The sequence below is a fragment of the Caretta caretta genome, chromosome 2 (assembly GCF_965140235.1).
Source record: "Caretta caretta isolate rCarCar2 chromosome 2, rCarCar1.hap1, whole genome shotgun sequence".
NCBI classification, from domain to species: domain Eukaryota; kingdom Metazoa; phylum Chordata; order Testudines; family Cheloniidae; genus Caretta; species Caretta caretta.
Window position 1 is genome coordinate 27,222,731 of NC_134207.1, and position 26,045 is coordinate 27,248,775.

Below are 26,045 nucleotides of genomic sequence, written 5' to 3' on the forward strand. Positions count from 1 at the left end.
AGCTTGATTTCTCAAATGGCTAACCCTTCCCAGACGTGGCTGTTTTTCTGTATATCATATTTTTACAAGGCTGAAGTATTTTTTTTACTGACTTAGCATTTCTGTATATTGAAATACTTTTGATCATATCACATACCCTAATGTTACTAACCCCATAATACTGCCTATGTTAGAAAAGCGGCAGTGGTTTAAAATGGCATCAGATCAACCTATTTAAACTCATGCAGATTCCTAATGTAGATGCACTTAAACCATATTAACCCTTGATTGAATCAGTTTAGTTTATGTGAATGAAGCTACACCAATTTAAGCAGTAGTTAGTGATTTTAAGTTCATTTACATTAGATGTTTGCTTTTGGTGTGAGGATGCTTAGAGCATTTATTCCCAAACAGACCTCGGAGAAAATGGGGATGAAGAGAGAACAGGAACCTTTGGTAGCTCCTGCTTTTCTCAATTCTTTGTTCCTATCTCTGATCGTTTTGTTGATGTCTATGTCTGTTCAGGAATATTCCTAAACAGTCCTTTTAAGAAAGCAGTCATAATTAGTAAAGAAATATGCCTTTTGTTTTTATTGAGCACTGATAATGTGATCAGTGTTGTACAAAACACAGTGGGAGAAGGGATTCCTGCTTCCATGAACCAACAATACAGACATAGAAACATAGCTTCATAATTGCCATACCAGATCAGGTGAATAGACCATTTAGTCCAGGACCCTTAGCTCTGACAGTGGCCAGTGCCAGATGCTTCAGAGAAAGAGGCAAGGCGCAGACAGTTAAGCAATAAGCTGACCATAGGGAAAGGTTCTTCCTAACTCAGTTAGTTGTTTGTTGGTTTATGCTCTCTGAAGCATAAGCATATATATTTCATCATTTTTTAAATCTTATATACTGCAACAGTCAATATTCTCCTTATCCATGTAAATGGATTATGGTTCCCACTAAGCAATTAGGTTTCAATAATGTCTTGTGCTATGAGTTCCACAGATTAACTATATTTAAAAAAAAATCCTTTTGTCAGTTGTTAATTTGTTGTTTAATTTTCCCTTGTATTGAGAGAGGGTAAATGGAAGTGCCTGATTTATCTTCTTTCACAGTTTTGTTTGTTTGTCATGCCCCTTCTGATTTGGTTTCATTCTAAACTAAAGAAATACAATCTTTTAAACTGCCTTTTCAAATGGATATTTTTTCATCTGTTTGTCTTCTAGCTCTGGACTTCTTCGTCATATCTTTATAGATAGTGGGATTGGAATTTGATCCCAGTGTGAGAAAGTCAGTGTCTCTCTCTCTCTCACACACACACACACGTCTTCCTTACATAGTCATGATAATCTCAATTTATGAAATCACCTTTTTAAACATCCTAACATGTTTGCTTTTTGTGACTGCCACTGCAGATTGAGCCAATGTTTCTGTTGACATCCTCCGTGATGACCAAATCTATCTCCTAAGTGGTCACAATCAATTTAGAGCCTAGCAATGTGTGAAAGTAATTCAAATTACTCTTGTAACTTTAAATTTGTCAACAAATTTATGTCCCTCTGAATTTCATTAGTCATTTCAAGTTCTTACATATATTCTGTGTTGTCTGCAAATTTTGCCATTTCACTGTTCAGCCAGGGCTGGTGGAACAATTTGTGTAGTGGGGTGCTGAGAGCCATTGACCCAAACTGTGAACCCCATATATGATGGAAACCACTTCAAGCCAGGGGATAGGGCAGCATCCCCAGTACTCCTACTTCCAGCACATGTGTGTTCACCACCTCCTTTTTACTATCTCCTTTATATATTCAGCTCTCATAGCACTTTTCATTTGTAGACCTCAGTGCTTTACAAAGGAAACTTTTTTTGGGTAGGGATTCTCTTGTGTTTGGAAAGTATGTAGTATTACTGTGGCTACCGTAATAAAAGTTTATTGGACATCAGTTCTGTTACAGAACCTTGGTGTACTCTACTTACTAACCTTTTGCAATTCTGACATTTGGCCACTTATTCCTACTGGTTTTTGGGGAGGGGGGGCAGGTCTTAATCTGAGACTGTCATCTCATGACTACTTAGTTTCCATAATAGTCTCGTTCAGGGGTTTGTCAAAGACTTTTTGCAAGGTCAGACTGTAAACTGTTTCTCTTTTACCTGTTTCATTGACACATGTGAAGGCTCAGCAATTCAGATAGACACTTTCCTGTAGCATAGCTGCCAAATTTTGTGCAGCTATCTGTACTATTTTGTGCAGATTATTTAGTGACAGTATTTGTATATTTGCAACTAATTTGCCTGTAACCATAAACTTCAGCTTCAAAAAAGTTGCATAGTTTTAGTGCTGGTGCAGCCCTGTTGAATGAAACCCTTTATTTATCTACAGAGCAGCATCAAGGCTAGTTTCCCCCCAAATGTTGCCATATGAAGATGGCTTCAACCTTTCTCTGGTGGGGAGGGAGAGGAAAAAGGACTTGGTCTACTGGTACTGGGTAGTTCAGTTTCCTGTCCATCAAGTTCTTGGCATCTCTTCTGATTCTGCAAATCATGGTGGTGAGTTGGTGATATGGGGGCTGGAATTGAGACCCATCAAACATCCATTAGATGGGAACAGCTTTTAGTTCCTACCGAATGAGACTGGATTCAAACTGGTGACCTACAAGCAAAAGTTCAATAGCAAAGTCCTGAGGCATCCTGTCCATTTGTAAGTGGTAATGTTATACCTTCAGGAGTGAAACTTGTGTTTGAGAAAGATAAGTTTATTAAATAAATTAGATTTTGATCTTGTTGGAGCTTGTCAGTCAGGCCTTCAACTCCTTGCATCCCCAAGCATCATATCCCACATACCGCTCTGTCAAACCCTCTCATGTCGTCTACCAATAAAGAAGAGCTCCCGGTTACCAAAATGCAAACACTAAAAATACAAAAATAAAATACTAACACAACATCCAATTTCACCTCTAAATATGTTTTGCAAACAACTGATATTCTAGGTTTAGTTGGTCCTGCCTCAGCTCACATGGTTGGATTTGTTGACCTCTTGAAGTCCCTTCCAGCCCTACATTTCTGTGGTTCTGTGGCTTTCTGTCTCTGTCCCCACACAATGCATAGCATTTTACCAGCTATGTAGGAGTGTATGACAGACTTGTGAAATGAACGCCATTGACCAGATCTGCGTTATAAAAATTGATGTGTCCTTGTGATATAGTTTTAATCTCGGTGTTTTATAATTCTCTCAGTTATTGCTTTTATTATGCATTGCCCCAGATTTGGTGGAAGAAGTGGGTTAGTATGGAACCTTAGAATTCTTTAATTGGTGTGTAACAGCACTTGTATAAAACAACACTGGTAGGTTTTGTAGATTAAATGCATTCCTTTTTTAAAAACAAAGGACAGCTAGCTTTGCACACCAGTGCTCCTGTTTTCCTTGGCAACCAATAGGAAGGAATTTGTATCTTGTTGTGTGGGAATAGTGCCTCTTCTGTGATGGAAGAAGGTTCTAGGTGTAAGGCTGAAGGCATGCCTCTGCTCCTCCTAGTGCATTTAACACACTTGAGAGTGAGATGCCTGAGCAATTTTGGTTCAAAAGTGAGTGTGGGGTTAAGAAAAGGAGTACTTGTGGCACCTTAGAGACTAACCAATTTATTTGAGCATGAGCTTTCGTGAGCTACAGCTCACTTCATCAGAAGCTCATGCTCAAATAAATTGGTTAGTCTCTAAGGTGCCACAAGTACTCCTTTTCTTTTTGCGAATACAGACTAACACGGCTGTTCCTCTGAAACCTGTGGGGTTAAGGTATGCCACCAAATTCATTTTCTGAAAAGCAGAGAACAGGCTGCCTCCTGATTTTTAGCCCAAGAAAGAATTTATACTGATGACTCTCATTTAATGCATCTTCATTTATAATAAAGAAAACCCCTGAAAAGTCTACCGTTAACCCCCCTTCATACAATACTGTTTTATGTGTTTCAATGCTTTTGGACCACATTTGCAAACTTGAAACATAAGGCCAATGTGAGAGAGTCTTCAGAACAGATGTGTGTGGAAAAGCATCAGAAAATATATCAATATCAATATATCAGGTACATTATGGTAAGATAAGATGTATGTTTTGGCTGTTTTAAAAAAATCCATTAGAAAGGCACACAGATTTTCATAGTACAAAACTTTGAGAATGACACAAGATTTTTCCTTTTAAGAAAAAGAACTCTGCACTTGGTGTCTTTATTAAACATCAAAATCTACAAAATGTAATCTGTTGTGAAAGAATTGTTAGTTTTCTCTACTTTCTACAAAGTGATTAATAGTCTGAGATTGCTTCATTTGTGATATTGACTGTGATGTGTGGCACAGAGCTTTTAACATGCAGATTGCTAGATCTTTTCCATTTCAATATGTCTGTGCTCTGTGTTGTGCTTCCAAATTGTAAAAAATGTGAAAATCTGTATTAAATAAAAATTAAACCCTCTGAACTATGAGAAAATTACAGCTTTGTACATGAATGTTTTTAAATATTTCCAGAAAAATATTTTCCAGATAATTTAATAAGCATATTGCACATTTGTATATTATAAGCTTATATAAAATGCATTTAATTATATCCATTCCTAGACTGATTGATATTCATGGGGGAAAAGAATTAAGGCTTTTACCACACATTCTCATTTTATTGTACACTTAATTGAAATGTTTTGAAATATACAGCATATAGAAAGACATGTTTTGTGGAGAGTAGAGAAATTACTGGCGTTATTAACATGGAACTTAAGTAACAAATATAGCATCCTGTTTTTATAAAAATATTGCCAAATTTGAACAAACAAAACTAAAATTAGTGCTCAGTAGTCATGCTGAAATGACAAAATTTGCCCAACGTGGGAATTTAAAAGGAGGCAACTGAATCGGATATGAGGCTATTGTAGCAGGCAGGCAGTTCTTGGTTAAGTTGGTTCCTTTCATGCTGATACCACGTTATATCCCAATGAATGTGGCTATATACATTACAAAACAAGTAGTGGTGCATGGTGTTTTGTTCATTGTGTAAATGAGGGCTCTCCTGGTTTGGGGGTAGGAGGGATAAAAATTGGACTTTTTAAAATTTAAACCAAATAAAATAAAAATACAAATGATAAGATTTTCTTTTTAAACATAAACCTGTTTAAAATTAAATCTGAATTGAATATAAAATATGTTAAGGCCTAAGCTACTTATAATTTCTTAAACATGTAAATAAAAATAAATGCGCTGAATCCATGAGACTTTAACAGCTTTGAATTAAAGGCTGCTTTTCTATATGAAGAAATAATCAGGGGAAAAACATCTAACTATTGAGATCAAGCTTTATAAATATTGCACACTGTCAGCCTAAATAACTTAGGAGACTACCTCATTTTCAATAGACTTAGGGCTTGTTTACACTGGCACTTTACACACTGCAACTTTCTTGCTCATGGGTATGAAAAAACATACCCCTGAGCCCTGCAAACTTCAGCGCTGTGAAGTGCCAGTGTAGACTGTGCACCAGTGCTGGGAGCCATGCCCCTCGTGGAGGTGGAAGCGCTGCCAGTGAAGATGTACCCTTAAGTAAGAAAGAACTTAAGCTCCGGTCAGTTTCACTTAGGCCATGTCTACACGGATAGCGCTGCAGTGGTGCAGCTGTACATCTGGTGAAGACGCTTTATGCTGATGGGAGAGTTCTCCCGTTGGCATAATAAAACTACCTCCATAAGTGGGAGAAGCTCTGTCTGTGGGAGAAGCTCGCCTGCCAACATAGCACTGTGCACGAGTGCTTATGTCGATGTAATTTATGTTGCTCAGAAGGGTGGACTATTCACACCCCAGAGCGACATAAGTTTTGTCAACATAAGCTGTAGTGTAGACATAGCCTTAGGCATACTTGAAACTTTTCCATGCTCACCTGAAACAGTTTGTTTAAATTCCTGTTTACAGTTAATCCCTCTGTTTTAATAAATTATTTAGTTGTAAATGTGAAACATGTTTTGATAAGTTTGTGTCCAAAACACTTTAAAATTATCTTTATTAAAGAAAACCTTGTATGATGTTTTGTTTAATCCCATTACCATCCTAATGCAGCAACTTGCACAAATCATGAGCAAAAAGTGACATAATATATCATTTACCATTTTCTAAAATACTAAAAATGTGCACTTAATAAGAATCTGAAAATGTTAAAGCAGTACCAGACCCTGTCGTAACAGAACCTTCACCCTTACTGCCACTGCTACAATGATCATTTCCCCACACCCCCTCCCCACACACACCTTTCAAAATCCGTGGGTCCTATGCTTGCCTATCACAGCATGCAGTGTACCTCATCCAATGCATCAGCTGCCCCAACATCTACTACAAGGGTGAAATTAGACAATCACTATGCTCCTGAATGAACTCTCAGAAAAATAAGACAAACAGTGTATCGCCCATGGACAAACACTTTTCACAAAAAGATCACTCCACTCCATATCTGGCCTCTGAGTCTTTGTCCTTAAAGGAACTCTGCACTACACTTTCAAAAGACGCACCTGGGAGCATAAATTCATAAGTCAGCTAGACACGAAAAATCATGGACTCAATAGAGATACTGATTTTGTCTGATTACAACAGTCTGTAACCCACTGAGACCATGTCTACACATACAGCACTGCATGCATCTAAGGGCCTGTATGCACGTGCAGTACATCTGGTGAAGATTCTCTATGGCGACAAGCATTTTAAAACCACCTCCCCAAGCAGCAGTAACTATTTTGGGTGGAGAAGCTCTTCCACCAACATAGCGCTGTCCACTCAGGGGAGTGGTTTATTTACACCCCGAGTGACACGAATTCTGCCAACATAAGTTGTAGTGTAAACATAGCCAAACTGTCCTTCATCCTATGGCTGCAGAGGTGTCAATTACCCACTTCGTTTTGAATAGTGTCTTGCAACATGTGTCAACTCCTTATGCTTAACAGTCAGTTCCACCATGTATTTAGTTGTGACTCTGATTACCTTTCCCAGACATGAAGAAGAGCTCCATTCGTATAAGCTCAAAAGCTTGTGTCTTTCACCAATAGAAGCTGGTTCAATAAAATATATTACCTCACCTACCCTGTCTCTCTCTCTCATCCTGAGACCAACACTGCAAGCTATATAGTTGCTTAAATAAATGTAGATAGCTAATGTACCTTCCAAGGTAGCAAAAAGATATACAAAATCTAGTGTAAAAGCTCTCTTGAGTTGTAAATCAACATGTTTTAATGGTTATATCAACCAATGAGAATGCACCTTTCTTTAGAAAATAGTTGAAGTGCAAATAGAAACAATTAAAATGGGTAATTTTTTACATTGAGGTTTTCCACATGATGTAAATAGCGTTGATTTAAACCAATCCACCCTGTTTTGGAGTTGGCAGGAATGCATGCTTAATAGAAAACATGTCTGACATTTCCTTGATTTTTCATTGGGCACTCCGTTTTATTGGGAAATGGGATGTCATCTTCTACTTCTTTTACAAGGAGAGGCTGAAATGAGTAAGTTGCCCACATGGCAGTTATTAGTATAGTCATTTACTGATACCATGAACAAGTTATGGTGACTGAAGCCATTTTTATTGGTGAAGATCTTAACATTGTGTCAAACCATCTATAACCAAACTAAAAAAAATGTAGCAAGCTAAACAAATATTAAATAATAACACTAGATATGGATAGTACTTACCTGCTCCCTAAGAGTTGAGGATTAATTGGTTAATGTTTGTAAGGTGCACTGAAGATGTAAAGATCTATGTAAATGGCAAGTCAAATTATTTTTAAAAATACTTGCCAGAAAATCAAAGCAGAAAATATTGAAAATTGTTGCTAACATCTATTCACAATAACTTGAAGATGGTTGACAGTCAAGAAATAGTGATATTTTAATGCACCTGCTGATAATTCTAACTTCCAAATGTGACTTTAAAATGGATGTCTGGATTTTCAGTGTCTTAAAACCGTAAAAAGGGGTCCAAAACGCTGCACATCTGTAGGTTTGTATTTACAGACTCAGAGACGTTAAGGCCAGAAGGCACCATCATGGTCATCGAGTCCAGTGGTCCCCAAACTATTTAAGTTGTCCGTGCCCCCCATCCCCTCCCCTCCACCCAGAAGCTGCTGTCGGGAGCCGGGCTGGGAGCAGGGCCACATGCTAATAGAGAGGGATGACATCTGCACACCATTGATGTTAGAAGGGCATTTCTTTTCTACATAGACAGGACAAAACATAGAGTTTCATTTGTCACTCTAACTATTTATGGCCATAGCTGACAGAATGAAGGGTCTCCTGGTCTCTTCTCAGATTTGGTCTCGGGAACTTCCTGCATTTGTGTTTATGATCCGGTAGGCATTTCCCGGCCTAGCAAAGCGACGGCATGTTCCACAAGATTGCAAGCAGCCTTGTGGGATTCTTTGTGCAAGTTCCTATCTAGGAGATTTGTAGAGCAGCAGCCTGGTTCTTAAGTTCACACATTCATGTCCATTACTCAATATTCCAGAGACAATGCTAAATTTGGACAAATTGTACTCCGGTCTGTGTGTACATGAACTCCTATCCCTTCTCCTCCTCCTTTACAGCTACAAACACCAAGAGTGGAATGCAGATGTGCAATCACTTGAAGAAAAAGTGGTTACTAACTTTTCGTAACCATGTTCTTTAAGATGTTACACATGTCTGTTCCCTGGCCCACCCTCCTGACCCTCTGCATTGGAGTTGTCCACCAAGAAGGAACTGGGAAGCTTCATGGGAAGCAGGGCCCTTTATGTGGTGCATGATAATGGAGGGCTCTGAAGCCGCTCTGATGGGTACCACTGGGGGAAAAATTTCCAACGACTGCACCTGACAAATACATACAAAGAGTGGAATGGACTGTACATGTGCAATACATCTTAAATATCATCAGTTATGGAAGGTTAGTAATTTTGTACACTTCAAAAAGGAATTCAGTCATAGAATCATAGAATATCAGGGTTGGAAGGGACCTCAGGAAGTCATCTCATCCAACCCCCTGCTTAAAGTAGGACCAATCCTCGATTTTTTTGCCCCAGATCCCTAAATGGCTCCCTCAAGGATTGAACTCACAACCCTGGGTTTAGCAGGTCAATGCTCAAACCACTGAGCTATCCCTACCCGATTTGTCCATTTTGGACAAAATGTAGTACATGTTCATAAACATGTTTTGCAAGTGCTGATTTAGCATGTTAATAATATTGGATAGGGCAATATTTACTAGCCTTTGAATGGACTAATTGTCAAGTTACTAAGTTTCTATATTTGTATTGGGGGTATCAGTGAGAAACGGTGAACTGGTATCAGAACTGGAATCATGGCAATTGCTTCTTTCAGACTTAATTTGCGTGGGGTGAGGTGGGAGAAGAGAATTGATGAGGTCCAGCTTTATATTAAATACGTGGGAGACTGTGTGGAGAACAGTTTTCAGATAATCTGTAGTCTTTGTAATTGTCTGCACATTATTAAATAAAAATCCGTTTAATTCTTAGCATATGCATTTGACGTTTCCTTGAACAAGCATTTGTTAAATTCTAAGAGTGAACATTGTCTGAAACATGTAATATAGTTTTGGTCAATATTTAATAGATAAATAGAGGAAACAGTTTTGTGCTGCTAAATGATGGGGCAAATCCTCTATAGTTCATAGCATTTTTTAAATACACTTGTCACATGGTAGTAATTCAAAAGAGGTTAAACTATTACCTTAAAATATTGTAGCTTTTTTTCAGTGTAGCTTCACTAGGATGACCAAAGTAGACATATTCAAGTTGTGAGAATTTGTTAAAATTTGTGAGACATCATCATAAAAATTGTCATCACCTGCAACTCCTGATATAATAAACATTTGTCCTTCTTGTAAAGAATACTATAGTTCAAGTTGTTTTTGTTAACATGAACCTTCTTCAAGTGCTGGTCTGTATATGTATTCCGCTGTGGGTGCATGCGCTCCTTGCAGCTGACTGGAGAATTCTTGAAAGTAGTGTCTGTTGGCCTGCAGCTGCACCCACCCTCTCCTCAGGCTTCTCGCTGAGGGTATATGGGGCAGTGTGGACCTGCTGCCTCTCCAGTTTGTTCTTACCACTGCATGGCCTGAGTTGGAATCTCCAGTGTCAACCTTTCCTTCTACCCTCTTTGTCTTCAAATCTGTAAATATTTCTAAGTTTTATACAGCTATTCTTTCTTCAGTGTAGTCAGTGTTAGCAATTTTAACAGATTTAATAATTTTATTAAGATAATGTTGAAGTAAAAAGAAAACGGTACAGAGTTTAGGCATAGAAGTTTCTGGTTATCAGGAAATAAGGTACAGATTATCAAGGGGTGTGAAATTCGGTTTAGGAACGGGTGGCATAAGGGATACATAATCTGCAATCTCCCCGATTGGGGGTAAAAGTTTAACTGGTCAAAGTACAGACATTGAGATATGGGAGTATGTTGTCCATATAATGGCTATGTTCAGGTGTGGAGTATGAGTGGATACAATGATGGGGATGGATCTACCTTCATTTGGTGGGATTTAATGCTCAGTGAGTTTATGGTTCCAGTTCATATGGTCCAATGGAAAAAGCCTCTCAGTCCCTTTCCCATAGTGTATGCACGATGTCGTACCGGCTCACACCTCCTGGTACTGTCGGTGGCTGGTGATGTGTTCGATATAGATGTCCCTGGACCATCGGATGGTGTCCGAGACCATGAGGCGCCGCAGGAGCCGTGCGTAGCGTCGACCGATCCCACAGGTCCGCAGCACACGCTTGTTGCAGGGGTCCCAAGCGCCCAGGGCTACGACGATCAGGGCATCCATCTGCACCTCGTAGCCCTTCGCTCTCAGGGTGTCGGCCAGAGGGGTGTATTTTTCCAGCTTCCAAGCTCAGGCTTCTCGGAAGGCCGGGGTCCTGTTCTCAAAGGAGACCGTGATGTCGACGAGGCTGATCTTTTTCTGGGCACCATCAGTGACTACCACGTCAGGTCGCAACTGGCTGTCAGTACCGGGGATGGCGCAGTTCACGGCGACCTCCCCCAGGCGCGGTGCGATGGCTTTCACTAGGCGGTTCTGGATGGCATTGTGTATACTTAGTAATAGGTAGGATCCCCACCCCCCCACATGCCCCTTAGCGTCTCCAGTACGGGACTTTGATTATGCAGATGTATGGGGCTTTAAAAACTGTTGTTATACCAATACAATAAAAACCAGCAGGATCTTATTAAAGGGGAAAAAGGCAAAATGCCACATTTATTGTGAATACAGAAAAAATCATAGTAAGCAGTTAGTTATAGCTATAACATTCCATTCAATTTCATATTTATTCACACATTCATTCATATACACACACACACAGGTTCTGCAAGGTTATCATCCTAGTTACCAGCCTTAGAGTTGCTCATGCCAAGCCACTGGCCAGGTGGCCTGGACATGAGGAGGGAGCAGGGCCTTGTCAGATGCACATCTGATGCTCCTGGAAATTGGTTTGCAGAATCAGACACCAAAGAACTCACTTTCTAGAGTCCATTTTTATAGGAATTTCTTCCTATGCCAGTCTCTGGGAATTGCTTCATCATGCTGTTGCTGAATCAATCAGCAGATAGCACATTCCTGACGGCTCCGTGCTGCCTGATGTTATCTTGTTCTTTGGTTCTCCCAATCTTGAGGCTGTTGGGTGGATTCCAGTCTGCCCTCCAGGGGCCCTTTGGTTATTTCCACTTGACGCCTTCTTCAGCGGATGGACACTGGATTCTTAGGCTGGCACCTCCCTGATCATTCAGTTATTATCCACACCAAGCATCCATCCACATACATCCTCTATCTTTATTTTAATCACAATTGTTAACAAAGCGAGATGAATACAGCAAAAGGGCGGGGAGTCTCTGGGTGCTGTTTCTGTTTTTACAGAGTATTGCTTTGAGTCTCTCTCTGTGTGAGTAGTTGTTGTTACAAAGAATTGCTTTGAGAACAGACTCTGTCTTAGAATGTGCTAACACAATTAGCAGCTTGCAAGTTTCACACATAGAGGGAGAGAAACAGTACCAAAAACCAAGAGACCTCTTAATTAGTAATACCCTGGAATTTAAACTATGGGGAATCAAACTCATTTGTGATTTTTAATACATAACTTCTTTAATATGATCCAGCACTGTCCCTTGTCCCTGCTTCTTCTTCAGTGATGACCACCAGTGCTATCTGTACTGCCTTGGAGAACTTTCGTATCTCTGCTGAGTGCAGTATCTGTCGCTCCTTATGTTAGGTGTGAGAGGTGTGATGGACAACATCAGCAGGCACTTCATGGTGTATCATGAGTCAGAGTTATACAATTTAGTGGTGAATAGCACCTTTGCTCTGGGGGACCCTCACCTGGGCCTGTTCACCTCTAAGGTGAACACGAAGTACAAGATCTGATGCTCCATGGGAGCGCAAGGTCAGTACTCCAGAAGTGATGCTCTCCTACGGTCTTGGACAGAACACTTTTCTTCCTGTCCCTTGCTACCCACGAATCTTCATAAAATTCAACAGGACAGAGCACAGGTCATCTTCATCATGATAGTTCTGCTTCCCAAATCTTCTACAAATGTCAACCTATTCAATTCTCAGCATTCAACCCTTCCCAGATCTCTTTACTTAAGAGACTGACAGGGTCAGGCATCCCAACCCAGATGCCCTTCACTTCACAGTTTGGTATTTGGATGGGTGTTTGACCTAGAATATTCCTGCTCCAAAATTGTGCAAGCTGTTCTCAATAATAGAAGGAAGGACTCCACCAAAAAATGTTATCTAGCCAAGTCAAAGTGTTTTTGCCTAGCCTTGCATGTCTCCAGAGACCATAGATATTCCTACTATATTGAATTATCTCCGTACCTTAAGATGGTGGGTCTTTCCTGTAGTTTGCTGTGGCTTCACCTGGCAGCAGTCCAGTGTGTGTCATGCACCAATGGACAGCTACTCTCTCTACTTACCTAGCCATGTCTAGCTAGGTTCTTTAGAAGTTTACTAAAAACCTTTCCACTGGTAATGAAGCCAGACTGTCCTTTGGACCATAAGTTAGTACTTTGGGCATTCACTTAGTCACTCTTCTCAACCTAGCTATATGTTCATTGTTTCACCTGTCAATAAAAGTCACCTTCTTCATTGTTGTCATTTAATCTAGATGAGTGGGTGAACCTGAAGCCCTAACGGCAGACCCGCCATAGACAATATTCCATAAAGACAGTCTCTCTGTAACTGCACCCAGATTCTAAGATAGTTTTTGAATTTCACTTCAATCAGACTATCCACTTACCTGTATTATTCCTGAAGCATGATGCTTTCAGCAAAGAGAGGAGACTTTATTCCCTCAATGCAAGCATTGGTGTTTTAACTGCAGAGAACAAAACAGATCAGAAAGTCACCTAGACTGTTTGTTGCCATAGCTGAACGAGGTAGAGGACAAACTGTTTCTTCCCAGGGACTCTGTAAGTGGCTCTCTGTACCCTGCTTTTAGTTGTCACACCTTCCTTTTTCTCAAGGGTTAAGGGCTCACTCTTGTGTGAAAGCTAGCAGTGTCAGTAGCATTATTTCAAGAGGTACTGTTGCTTGATATTTGCAAGGCAGCAATGTGGAGTTCCATCCACACAATTCACAAGAAATTACAACATTCTTCGAGGTGTGTGGTCCTTATCTGTATTCCACTACCCGCCCTTCTTTTCTTGTGCTTTGGATCTTTCTGATTCACTGGAAGAGAAGGAACTGGAGAGGCAGTTGGTCTAACGACCCCTTATCCCCTCTGTGTGGAGTACAAGGAGAACGAGGGTGCATTACTTGCAAGTACTTACACTACTTGCAAGAATTCTCTGGTCTTAGTTGTATGGAGTCCATGCGTACCCACAATGGAACACAGATAGGGATCACATATCTTGAAGAACAAAGGGTAGCTAACTTCCCTTTCCAGTGCATCTCTCTGCTACTGTCAGCAGTGTGTGTCCTCACCAGCACAGGGCTTGTATCAAGTGTACTGTCAGTGTGGGTAATTGTGGGATTGCTTCTGAAAGCCAGTAGCAGTCGATGTAAGCAGTGCAGTGTCTATACTGACACTGCGTTGACCTAACTACATCAACATTGATGCTCTGCCTCTCATTGAGGTGTAGTTAAGTCAACGTAGCGGGGCAGTTGCATGGGCAGGAGCGAAATTTTAGTGTAGTTATATAACTTATGTAGTCAGGTCAACGTAAGCTGCTTTGCGTTGACCTAACTCTGTCGTGTAAAAACCATTCCTTAGCAATCTCTCTTTCTCTCTCTCAAGATGGGTAATAAAATTATTTTTTTTTAAAAGCAAGAGTTAATTTAAATTGAACAATTGTTTGCCATTTTAAGGATGGAATAATTGTAAAATTTGGAATAAAGGTTATAAAGGCATTAGTGGGTTTAGTGCAAAATAAGTCTTTAATTTAAGTTTTCTCCACGTGTAGTGTGGGTGTTTTAACATACCCTTTCACTGGTGATTTGAATGAACGTGATTGTAAATAAAAGTAGACCTACATTTTCAAAAATGTCCAAAGATTCTGTGTGCCCAACTTGAGACATTTTAAGAGTCTGATTTTTTTGTGGAGAAGTCCTCAGGTTTGTAAAACCTGTCAGAATGAACACTCAGAAGCAGACACATCCAAACTTGCTAGTCACTTCTGAAAATTGAGGCCTGTAATTTTAGTTGCCATCAGATGAATTGTTCATCTTGTTTTCTGGGTGCTCAGATATTACGGTGGTGATAATATGCTGCTTTTCCAAAAAAAAATGTGAATTGAACAAGAATATGCCAACCCTGATGGAGTGCTGTAGATCGGTCAGGATAAAGATCTTTGTATTTTAAAATAGCCATTTGGACTCTTTTAAAATGAGGAAGAAGAAAGAAAGAGGGGGGTGGGGAGAGAAAAGGCTACCAGACCCATTTGTACCCTATTTTTAAGTTGAGTCATAAATGACTTGAAGATATTTTGTGATATGTAGGAGGGAATGTGGTTTAACTGTTACAGCATGAGACTGGGAGTCAGGAGATCAGGATTCTATTCTCAGATTTACCATTGAGTCACTGTATGAGCTTTCGTGAGTTAATACCCACTTCGTCAGATGCATGTAGTGAAATTTCCAGAGGTAAGTATAACTATGCAAGCAAGAATCAGGCTAGGGATAACAAGGTTAGTGCAATCAGGGAGGATGAGGCCCTCTTCTAGCAGTTGAGGTGTGAACACCAAGGGAGGAGAAACTGCTTTTGTAATCGGCTAGCCATACACAGACTTTGTTTAATCCTGAGCTGATGGTATCAAATTTGCAAATGAACTGAAGCTCAGCAGTTTCTCTTTGAAGTCTGGTCCTGAAGTATTTTTGCTGTAGGATGGCTACCTTTAAATCTGCATTTGTGTGTCCAGGGAGGTTGAAGTGTTCTCCTGCAGGTGTTTGTTTTTGTATATTGCCATTCCTTATATCTGAGACTGTGAATGGCTAGCCAACTACAAAAGCAGTTTCTCCTCCCTTGGTGTTCACACATCAACTGCTAGAAGAGGGCCTCATCCTCCCGACTGAACTAACCTCTTAATCCCAAGCCTGATCCTTGCTTGCATATTTATAGCTGCCTCTGGAAATTTCCACTACATGCATCCAACGAAGTGGGTATTCATCCACAAAAGCTGATGCTCCAATATATCAGTTAGTCTATAAGGTGCCAAAGGACACTCTGCCACTTTTACAGACCCAAACTAACACAGCTACCCCTCTGATACTTGTCACCTGATTTGATCACTCTCATTATAGTGTGTATGGCAACACCTATTTTTTCATGTTCTCTGTGTGTTTGTATATATGTATCCACAACTTCTGTGTGTGTGTATATGGATCCCCTCCCTGATCCACAACTTCATAATAAATAACCCCCAAATTGTTTGTGCTGATATAATCAGCACTGTTTCTTCACATTGTTTCCATCATTCTGTAAAGCATCACTTCCTTAACTGAAAGAACTGAAAATCACTGCGTGCATCAGATGAAGTGGATTTTAGCCCACGAAAGCTTATGCTCAAATAAATTTGTTAGTCTAAGTTGCCACAAGTACTCCTCGTTCTTTCAGTTAAGGAAGTGATGCTTTACAGAATGATGGAAACAATGTGAAGAAATAATGCTGATTATATCAGCACAGACAATTTGGGGGTTATTTATTATGAAGTTGTGCAAACGCACAGTTTTGTTGGAACCATAGCTGTTGCTAAAGATTCAAACATGCTTTTATCTGTGCTTGGTAAAAAGTTACTTTTTCTTTCTGATAGGGATTTTCATCATAATTGATTCTTTTGTAGTCATTTTTCAGAGACAGAGTTGCTAGCTATGGATACTTTATCGATCCTTTGAGACTTTTCTACTCAGCATAGATGTTTCCTCCGTTATTATTTATCTGCTAAAAATAGTGAAATCAGGAAGTGGTGATTTGCAGATGTGGATACTTTTACTTTTCCTATTGTCACAGTTTTAGGATAACTGCACCTGTTTTTCCCCTCCCTGATCCACCAAGGGCACCCACTACAGGCTTCCAGCTCTTAGCTGTCACCACTCTTGGGCGAAGACTCGCATATCATTCCCTTCTGATTGGGGGTTCTCTAAAGCTGCACTGTTCCCTGCCTGCATTGTGATAGACTAAAAGGCCAGCATCGGCACTTTGCTTTCTCACTGGAGGCTATGACCAGTGTATTACCCGCAGTTATAAGTTACCACACAACTCTTTCTGAGAAAGCACATTTATTCTTATGGTGAAAACATTAGAGAAAACATATTAAACACAATAAAAGAAGCTGCATGCATGCTAAAAAGCCTACCAGAGGTCACCCCCAACTCCTAATTTGGGTTCTGTGGTAGGTGTCAGTCTTTCAAAACCCAGAACTGGATTTTCCCTGTGTTTACAAATTCATAACTGTCTCAGAACCAGAACCCTGATTGGGCAGTTCAGCTGTTTCTTTATATAGCTCAGGCCTTTGATCTTCAGTCTTTGGGACCAGGTAATCAGCAGAAAATTACCTATTCCTCAGGACATAGCTTCAAAAGATGGGGCTTTTGCATAACAGGAGATGGGGAATTTGCATGATCTCTTCCTAGGTACTCCCCAGGAAAACCATTTCAGACTTTTATTGTCCCAAAAGTCCATTCTTGTCTGGCACATTTTCATTATAGTCTTTTGAACTCCCTAGCTCACATCCCATCGCTCCCCTAGAGAGGTTACACAGAATCCTGGCACACAATAATTAATATACTTTGTATTCAATATAGTGGACCCCAAAGATACCTAAACTTAATTCAATAAAGTCTCACAAGGATATTGCAGGAAATTGCGATATCTGTCACATCTACCTTCTGCTAGAAGCCATTATTTACAAAGTACACATTGCTGACTCTGTTTCTAGAAAGGCAGAGTTTGAGAACTTCTCTTGGAAGTATTGTTCTCGCCACATATTCACCAATTACCTTCCAGGTTTGCACTGAAGAGTATAGGACATCTTTACTCATGCTTGTGAAGGGCCTGAAATGCTTTCCCGTTGTCTTGTCTCTCTTTAATGCTGAACTTATCAAAAGTTAGATTTTCAGACTAGGTCATGCATGCACCATCATTTTCTGAGTACCCCAAAAGAGCCTCATTATACACAGCTCTTCAAAAAGGTGTGCTTTTTAAAATCCCAGATTTGACCTCTTTGTTCAAAGAAAATTGTTCCCTCTCCCTTTAAGTCCTTAAGTTACTTTTGTGAAAAGTCATTTTTTTCTCATGTTGATTTCATTTGCCCAGAAAGTGGGGGAACAAATAATACTTTCATTCAAAACTTTCTCACTTTCCATTCAGATCTGATAACAGTTCCCTTCCTTTAACCAAAGCAGCCTTTTGTTTCCATATGCATACATTTATTATGTGTGTGTTCCGTCTAAGTCCTGCTTTAAACAAAAAGATTTTTATGTCAGAAGTCTGTGCGTTTTTATACTAGTCTACCAGTAGAATTTAGACTCTTGAACAACCTCTTCATACTGTTTTGGAGACATTAAGAAGGATGCAAAGCTTCTCTGACCAGCCTGAATCAAGGGATGGATGGATGGATTTTTGCTTGCATCTCGTTTTCCTAATATATGGAGTGCTTCCTATGGAGATACCTCTTAAAGGATGAGGTGACAGGAACAGCAACTTCCTTGAATTTGATTGGTGTTTCTGAATGTCTTAGCTAGTGGGTTGTACTTTAAAACTGGTTATCTGATTAGCCCATGCCTGTAAGTTTGCAGGAAAAACTACTAACGGTTTATCTCCAAAGCAGTAGGTCTAAATTGAGTTGTGTACCATGACCTGGAAAGAGGTGGCATTTTCAGCATTCCTTTAAAAATAATCAACTATTTGTTCAGCCTATATTTTTTGAGCAGTTACTGGCTCTTAATTTACTCTGTCGTTTCGGTGAATGTGTGCTTGCTGCTCAGCAGTCATCATGTCATCTATGGTGGCATTGTAGACTCTGTTTTGCATTGATACAAACCTTTACATGCACTCCTGACCAGTTCTGGGGATTCACAGATGATATTGAGAAAGTTGACGTCCTCTGGGGGTGTGTACAGGTGACGCATGGGGTATGTGTATTGTGCAAACCTGCAGCAGCGAGTCTCAGCCTGGGTGAACTGACTTGGGCTCACGCTACAGGGTTAAAAATAGCAGTGTAGATGTTCAGGCTCATATTGAAGCCCGAGGTCTGAGACTCAACCCCGCTGTCAGGATTCAGAGCCTGGGCTCGGGCATCTATACTTACATTTTTAGTCCTGCAAGCCTGAGTCAGTTGACCCAAGCTCTGAGATTCAGTGCCACGGAGTTGTTGTTTTGCAGTCTAGACATAGCCTTAAATTGTGAGCTGTTTGGAGGATAGACATTACAGAGTGGAAGGTAAAGTGCCAAACATGCTCTTGATGCTCTAGAAGTAAGGTGCCCATGTAATCACAGATACAATACTTGCATCTTTTTGGGATGTGAGAGAGAGAATACTGAGATGTTAACATATATTTTAAATAATTACAAAGAGTGGGAAGTGTGGCAGATCTTTTGGCCACAGGGCAACTATAAGCAGGCTTTGGAATTTACAGTTTGCTTGCTGTCTAGTAAGTTGGGAGAATATTTGTTCACTCCTGAGAAATGTGTGCTAATATCTTCAGCAAATATGGATGGGTTTATTTCCCTCCTGTAAAGAACACAAATTTATGTCTGAAGATGTAGGGGGTACATTTTGAAAGTTATCCTCTACTCTTGCTAATTATGTAGCTACCTTATGTTATGGCTGTTATATTTCTGTATGTGCATGAGAGTTTGGTTAAAAAAAAAATGAAACTGGTGTAAACTGAACTTTGCAAGTTTTACAGCTGCAAACGTAATTTTTAAGAATTTGCCTATTGATTGACTATTAGTGTCAATTCATTTGATTATCTCACTGAAATCTAAAATTGTTGATTTTTTAAATGGCTGCTGTGCCTCAGGGCTGGTCTGCATTGGGAGCTTACATTGGTATAGCTATGTGTCTCAGTGGTGTGAAAAATCCACACCCCCTGAGAGATGTATGACAACCTAACTCCCAGTGTAGACAATGGTAGGTTGACAGGAGAATGCTTTCATTTCTCGGGGAAGTGGCTTATCTCTACCAATGGGAGAAACCCCTTCTGTCAGCGTAGGTAGAGTTTACACTGAAGGGATATAGTGGTGCAGCTGTAACAGTTTAAATGTAGACAAGCCCTCAGTTATCTATTCAAAATGCCTGAACTGTGATAAAATGATAATCCATTATACATTTTTTTGTAATTAGAAAGATAGATTGCACCACATTAAACATTGCTTAATAAGATTGTATTACATAAAGGCAGTCTGCTTAAATGAGACACTTAATGGAAATAATTTACTCGTTGGCTACAATACAACACAATTCTTAGTATAATAATCCTGCCAAAATGGCTGTTTTTTCTCTACCTTCTAAAGTAATGTACCACATATTAAAAAAGAAGTGTAAATATTAAAGATTAATGCAAACAACTGCCTGACAGTTGCAATAGGTGGCTCCAAATGGGAGGGACACAATTACTGTGTGTATTCCTAAAAATGCACAACAGTTTCAGTATTATCTCGTATTTACATTCAAAATAAACTGTTTTTACTTTTGGTTCCCATAAATCTGCTTTCTCATGTCATAGTTTTCAAAATTATCTTCAAACTTATGATGTTTGATACTATTAAAGAACTCAGTTACACTAATTTTACTCTTGAACAGAATGTTCCTGTTGAACAGAAATTTATTTTTGCTGTGAGACACATAATATCAGAATTGTTTTACATAAATGAACGAGATAGTGAATGCAATAAACTGTGTAACAGTTCATTGATAAGCTTAGCAGTGAACTCCAAATGAGAAGTATTCTGATTAACCAAAATAGTTTTATTCTGACTTTATACGACAAGTTCCAATTTTTAATATTATCTGTGTTGAGTAGTGACTGAAATAAACCAATCTGATTTTATAGTTGTAAAAAATGTAACTTGCTCAGGTTTAATTGTAGGTGTTCTCGAGAAATAATTTTTAGAAGTTTATGCTTTAGCATTCTCTTTATTTCATCTAGTTCAATACCAGATGGAAATGATGCGAAGCCTTCGCCACGTAAATATTGATCATCTTCATGTTGGCTGGTACCAATCTACTTACTATGGCTCTTTTGTCACTCGTGCCCTCCTGGACTCCCAGTTCAGTTACCAACATGCAATTGAGGAGTCTGTAGTTCTCATTTACGGTTAGTATGAGGTTTCCTTTATTATTCTTTTCCCCTCTTAATATTATTACTACTATTTTTGTATTCTGTCTTTTGCCTGTAAGAGTAGCCTGGCAGGCCTTTTCAAGTAAATACCAACCCTGTGTCTACAGCAGCCTCAGCAGCAGCTAAGTCTAGACAGGGTTTCCTTCTTTCTGTTTATTTTTCTTGCTATCAGAGCCCTGATGTGTACGTTTTGGAATGCTGGAGTAGCTGCTTCATTTTTATTCCTCCATCTCCCCTCCCTCGTTGAAGGGACTGGTGGAACTAGACCAGATGTCTAAAACCCCCGATTGCTAGAGTGTCTGGCTCTGTACGTGACTGACCAATCATAATACAAATTGCCAAATTTTTTTATACCTCTGACAGAAGCATACAAAACCTGGACTGTTTCTTAGCACAAAGATTTTTTTATTTTCTGCCTATTTAATGGTGTTTCCTCAAGCTCTCCAGACCAGATGTTCTGTGCTGTATCAGAACCGTAGGCAATTTAACAGCTTTATAGCCTCCCCCTCCCCGAACACTCACAGTTTGCCATATCTGGCAGACTTGCATATAGTTTCCAGCTGAGAAGTAAATGTAACGTCCTGAGTATCTGTCAGAAAAAATACTAATGAATACGATCAATCTTATGAGCTGCCCCAAAATTGTTTCAGTATGTTAACAATTGGATTACAGTAAAGAACAAGTTGTTAAAGTATACTTATATTGGCTGGAAACATTGCATCATCAGACCTTGATGAATTTTCCACTTGTTCAAGTCTATTTTGGTTTTCATTTTATCACTGATTGCTAAAAGTTTGACTGTGTTAAATTTCAGACATCATGAATGTTAACAGTTTTTATTCTAATATTGGCATACCTTAGCCACTATTGTGCTGCAAGTGTTAAGCGTCCATGTCCTAGGAATTTAACGGTTTGTTTAGAAAACATTCCACTGAACTCAAAACAGTATGTCAAGAGGAAGCTAATCTTTTTATGCATCAATATATTTTTGTCCCAAGCAATTAGACGGTTAGGCTAATTCATATTAGGCAATCACTAATCCTAAATCTCACGTTGGTATTAAGTGAATATGGTTTAGTAAATATTTTTATTTTACTACATAGTAGGTAGAGCTGCCTTTTTGTGAGGGGGAAACCTTTGTATTTCAGTGAGGCAGCCATCATATGTGAGTTGTTCGGGTAGTTTGTGCTAAGGAAAAGAAATCAGGAATTAGTACTTTTCACTTTTCTTAAATACTTTTAAGTACAAATAACTTTTAAGTCCCTCATTTGTATTAGATGAGTAAATAGATGCATTACATGTAGTTCAGTTCTATTTTATATCTCATTACTACACTTCTAGTCAAGGGACCACAGTCCCTGTTGTGCTGATTTTTTTTTTAGGTTTTTAAATATAAATATGCAATATAATATTTTTCCTAAAATGTAAACCATCCAAAGAAATATTCAAGTAGAGGAAGACTATTTTTAAATCATCTTTGTGATTGTGTCCTTCCTCCATACTTTGTCTTAGATCCCATTAAGACTGCCCAAGGGTCTCTGTCGCTAAAGGCTTACAGACTGACTCCCAAACTGATGGAAGTTTGCAAAGAGAAAGATTTCTCTCCAGAAGCGTAAGTATTTTAAAAGACGCTCTCTTCATGCATTGATCCTTCTTTTTTTGAGGGGGGGGTGGGGGGGGTGAAGAGATGGGAGGAGGAGGAGGAGGGTAAAAGGAGATTTTTAACAAAAAATTCTTGTGATATGTCAATTTCTGTGGAAACCAGGTATGTAATGCCAGTGATGCATGTATACTCAAATGCAATGACTAAGACATGATGATGTTGCTCCAAGCACTCCTACTGTTGGCTTGGGGGAGCAACATTAACATATGTTTTGAAAGGATGTGCTGCATTCTATCACTCCAGCTATGGGGTTGTTAAGTGTTGTGAAGACAGCTGCAACTGGGAACAGAGGCAGAGATACATTGAGGTGATGGCAAAAGGGCAGAAATACACAAAGAGATAGAGAAAGGGAACAGATCAATCTCTTAAGGCCTTGTCTACATGGAGGAAATTGACGAGCATAGGGATTCTGGAATAACTATTTGCTATAGCTATTCCTTGGGCACTGTCTTCTGGAATAAAATTACTTTTATTTCAGAATATTTGCTGTGCTTCCAAAGCAGACCTGTCAGTCTAGGGTGCCTAGCACAATGAGGCCTATTAGCACTATCACATTATCAATAATAATAAATGATCTCTTGGCCCAAAATAGAGACCTCTAAAAATACAGCTGTTCTTGAGACTGGCTAATCAAATAACAAGTTTTACTATTTTTGTGGCGAGAAAATGTTTTGTGAATTGTGTTGTTTGATTGATTGGTTACAACAATGTTGCTTGTTTTACCCTGCCATTGAGTAACCACTTATAATGGAAGCAGCTGCTAACATGACATCTTTCCCCCTAATCATCTCAGTGCTCAGCAGCAAAAAATAAACCCACGCAAAGCTTTCATTCAGAAAACCTGAACCATTTCATTGCTCAGTGTCTAAAGATAACACTTCCACTAGTTTGCTGCTTAGTCTAAAAAATGGAAGTGAATGTTTTAGTTTCCAGCCTCAGTACACATAATACATGTGCCCCCAAACTTGTGTATTGTACCTTTATTTGTTGGTCTGATGAAAGGTATCCGTGTCTATTTTTTCTGTTTAAAAATTAAAAGTAAGGGGTAATAAATGTAAGGTAAAATGTTGTTATAAAAATAAGAAAATTCTATTCTGTTGTTCTGACTAGAATTTAAATATATTTCATCATCCTCTTTTTAATTGTGTAAATCATTTAAAGTTATATGTTCACTTACTCGAGACTGCAGCTTTCCATAGAAACATTAGTGTGTTTCATTGTAACATAGTGGTTGTGAACTTAGAACTTATTCCAGAGCTGTGTGGTGACTAGTCACTTCCAATTAAGAAAAACTGATGGTAAGGAAAACAGTAAAATATTCTGGTGGGGCAGAGTTAACCTTGCCATTGTAGTCTTTTGCTGGAGGTTTATTCTTGTAAATAACACATTAGCGATTAAAGTATCTGCTTTACTTTTGAGGGCTTTTTCACTTGGGTAGTTTTTACAAGGCTTTATAAATGTAAAGTTTTTCCATGCAAATGCCTCGTACCAAAGAGGCTTGAGTGTTGCTTGGCAGTGGAGGTCTGGAAATCTAGGGCTCTACGGAATCACAAGCTGGCTGTTGCTAGAACAAGAATAGAGACCCCAAGGAGCAAAATTGCAGTTTGTATAAAAACTATTTAAACTTGCTTCACAGATTGAAAAAAGCAAATGTTTCATTTGAGCACATGTTTGAAGAGGTGCCCATTATAATTAAGAATTCGTACCTGATCAATGTTATGCTTTGGGAGCTGGAAAAGAAATCGGCAGTAGCAGATAAACACGAATTGCTCAGTCTGGCTGGAAGGTAAGTACTTGTTAAAATAATGGTCGTATCTTTATTCATGTTCCCAAGCTACACTTTAACGCCATGGTGAAATCCCAGCCTTGTTGCAATCAGTGGGAGTTTTACCATTGACTTTAATGGAGCCAAGATGTCATCCCTCCTGTCCTGCTTTGAGGGAAGCAAAAACTACATGGTAAAAACAGAGTGTTTAAATTCAGAGAATACATAATTTACATACTCAACGTGTACCCAGTAACCTTAATAGTTAGTGTGTGTTTCTTCACTTTAAAGAAATCATTTTGTAGGTCCAGCTAATGCTCAGCACCTACAAAAATTGCCAAACAGATCTCAAAATAGAACAATATCTTTAGTTCGATTGTTTTTGTCAAATATAATATATGAATGATTTTATTAAAAAAAAATCACATCTGTTCTCCTGAGCCAATATTACGCAGTTAAAAATGATCAACCCTCCTAAACAAGAATATAATACTTGAAAAGAGATTTCAATAATGATTGACTTTACTAAGCCTGGTGTGTTGATGGTATCCATTTTGCTAAAAAGTCACATTAGGTTTGCTGAGAGTTTGAGAGCCCAGAGTCGGGTTGTCTCCTCTTACATGGCATCTCTATTACTGAAAGTTTGCAACCATGGCAGCCCATTCCATATGATCCTCTGCTAATCTCCTTGTGAATGAATAGTCCTTTTCATCCACCCAAGTTACCATATTGTCCATCCATGATCTTTTTCTGCTTCGTCGTCTTCTGCCATCAACTGTCCATTCCAGTGTCTGTAAACATGCATTGCCCGCTGAACCTCTAATGTGCCCTGCAAATTGAATCTTTCTTTCAGAAGGTCTCTAATGAGTGTTTACTGAGTTCCCATACTCTCCAACACTTTTTTTGTTGGTTACACAATCTGTTCATATTTTTTCTGAATTCTTCTGTAACCCCATAATTCAAAGAATTGCAGTTTCTTTATTATCTATTTGTTTGAATGTCTGTGTTTCACACCTGTAAGTCGGTTTTTCAGAGTTGGAATTTAGTTTTCAGATTTATGTCCCTTCTCTTCAGATGTTTAATCTTCCAGAATATCTTTTGTTCTGCTATTCAGGTGCTTATTTCAATGTCCAGTCTTCTGTTTTCTGCAATGATGCTTCCTAAGTAGCAATAATGTCTTTCTCACTATATGACTGTGTCACTTACTGAAACCTTGCCTGTTTTCCTGTGATCCTTGCAAACCACCGTAGTTTTTGTCTCGTCCACATTCTATTCTGGACCATCTTCTTTGCTGTATTCATATATAATCTCCACCAACTTTCTCAGACCTTCTTCTGAATCATCCAACAGCTTTGTCATCTTCATAGTGAGTGTTAGTCATTCATTTTCCATTTCTCTTAATACCTTCTTGTGTTTTTTTGATTAATTTCATTAGTCACTATAAATGTTGAATAAAGTGTGACCTTATACAACTTCACTTCTCTCTTGATCTCTGTTAGGTATTCGTTTTCATCTTCCATTATAATTGCCTTCTGATTCCAGTATAATTGTTTAAAAAGTCTTTAGAGTAACAGCCGTGTTAGTCTGTCTTTGCAAAAAGAAAAGGAGTACTTGTGGCACCTTAGAGACTAACCAATTTATTTGAGCATGAGCTTTTGTGAGCTACAGCTCACTTCATCGGATGCATATCATGGAAACTGCAGTAGACATTATATACACACAGAGACCATGAAACAATACCCCCTCCCACCCCACTGTCCTGCTGGGGTGGGACCATGTTTATTGTTTCATGGTCT

At 39.1% G+C, this 26,045-nt stretch overlaps 1 protein-coding gene across 1 annotated transcript in view; it reads left to right on the forward strand.

Annotated features, from left to right (window-relative positions):
* EIF3H (eukaryotic translation initiation factor 3 subunit H) overlaps positions 1–26,045 on the forward strand; it is a 118,886-nt gene that overhangs the window by 77,088 nt on the left and 15,753 nt on the right. The window contains exons 3-5 of the mRNA XM_048841525.2: positions 20,630–20,797; positions 22,334–22,433; positions 24,121–24,270. Of these exons, the coding sequence (XP_048697482.1) occupies positions 20,630–20,797; positions 22,334–22,433; positions 24,121–24,270 (418 nt within the window). The remainder of the gene's footprint in view (positions 1–20,629; positions 20,798–22,333; positions 22,434–24,120; positions 24,271–26,045) is intronic.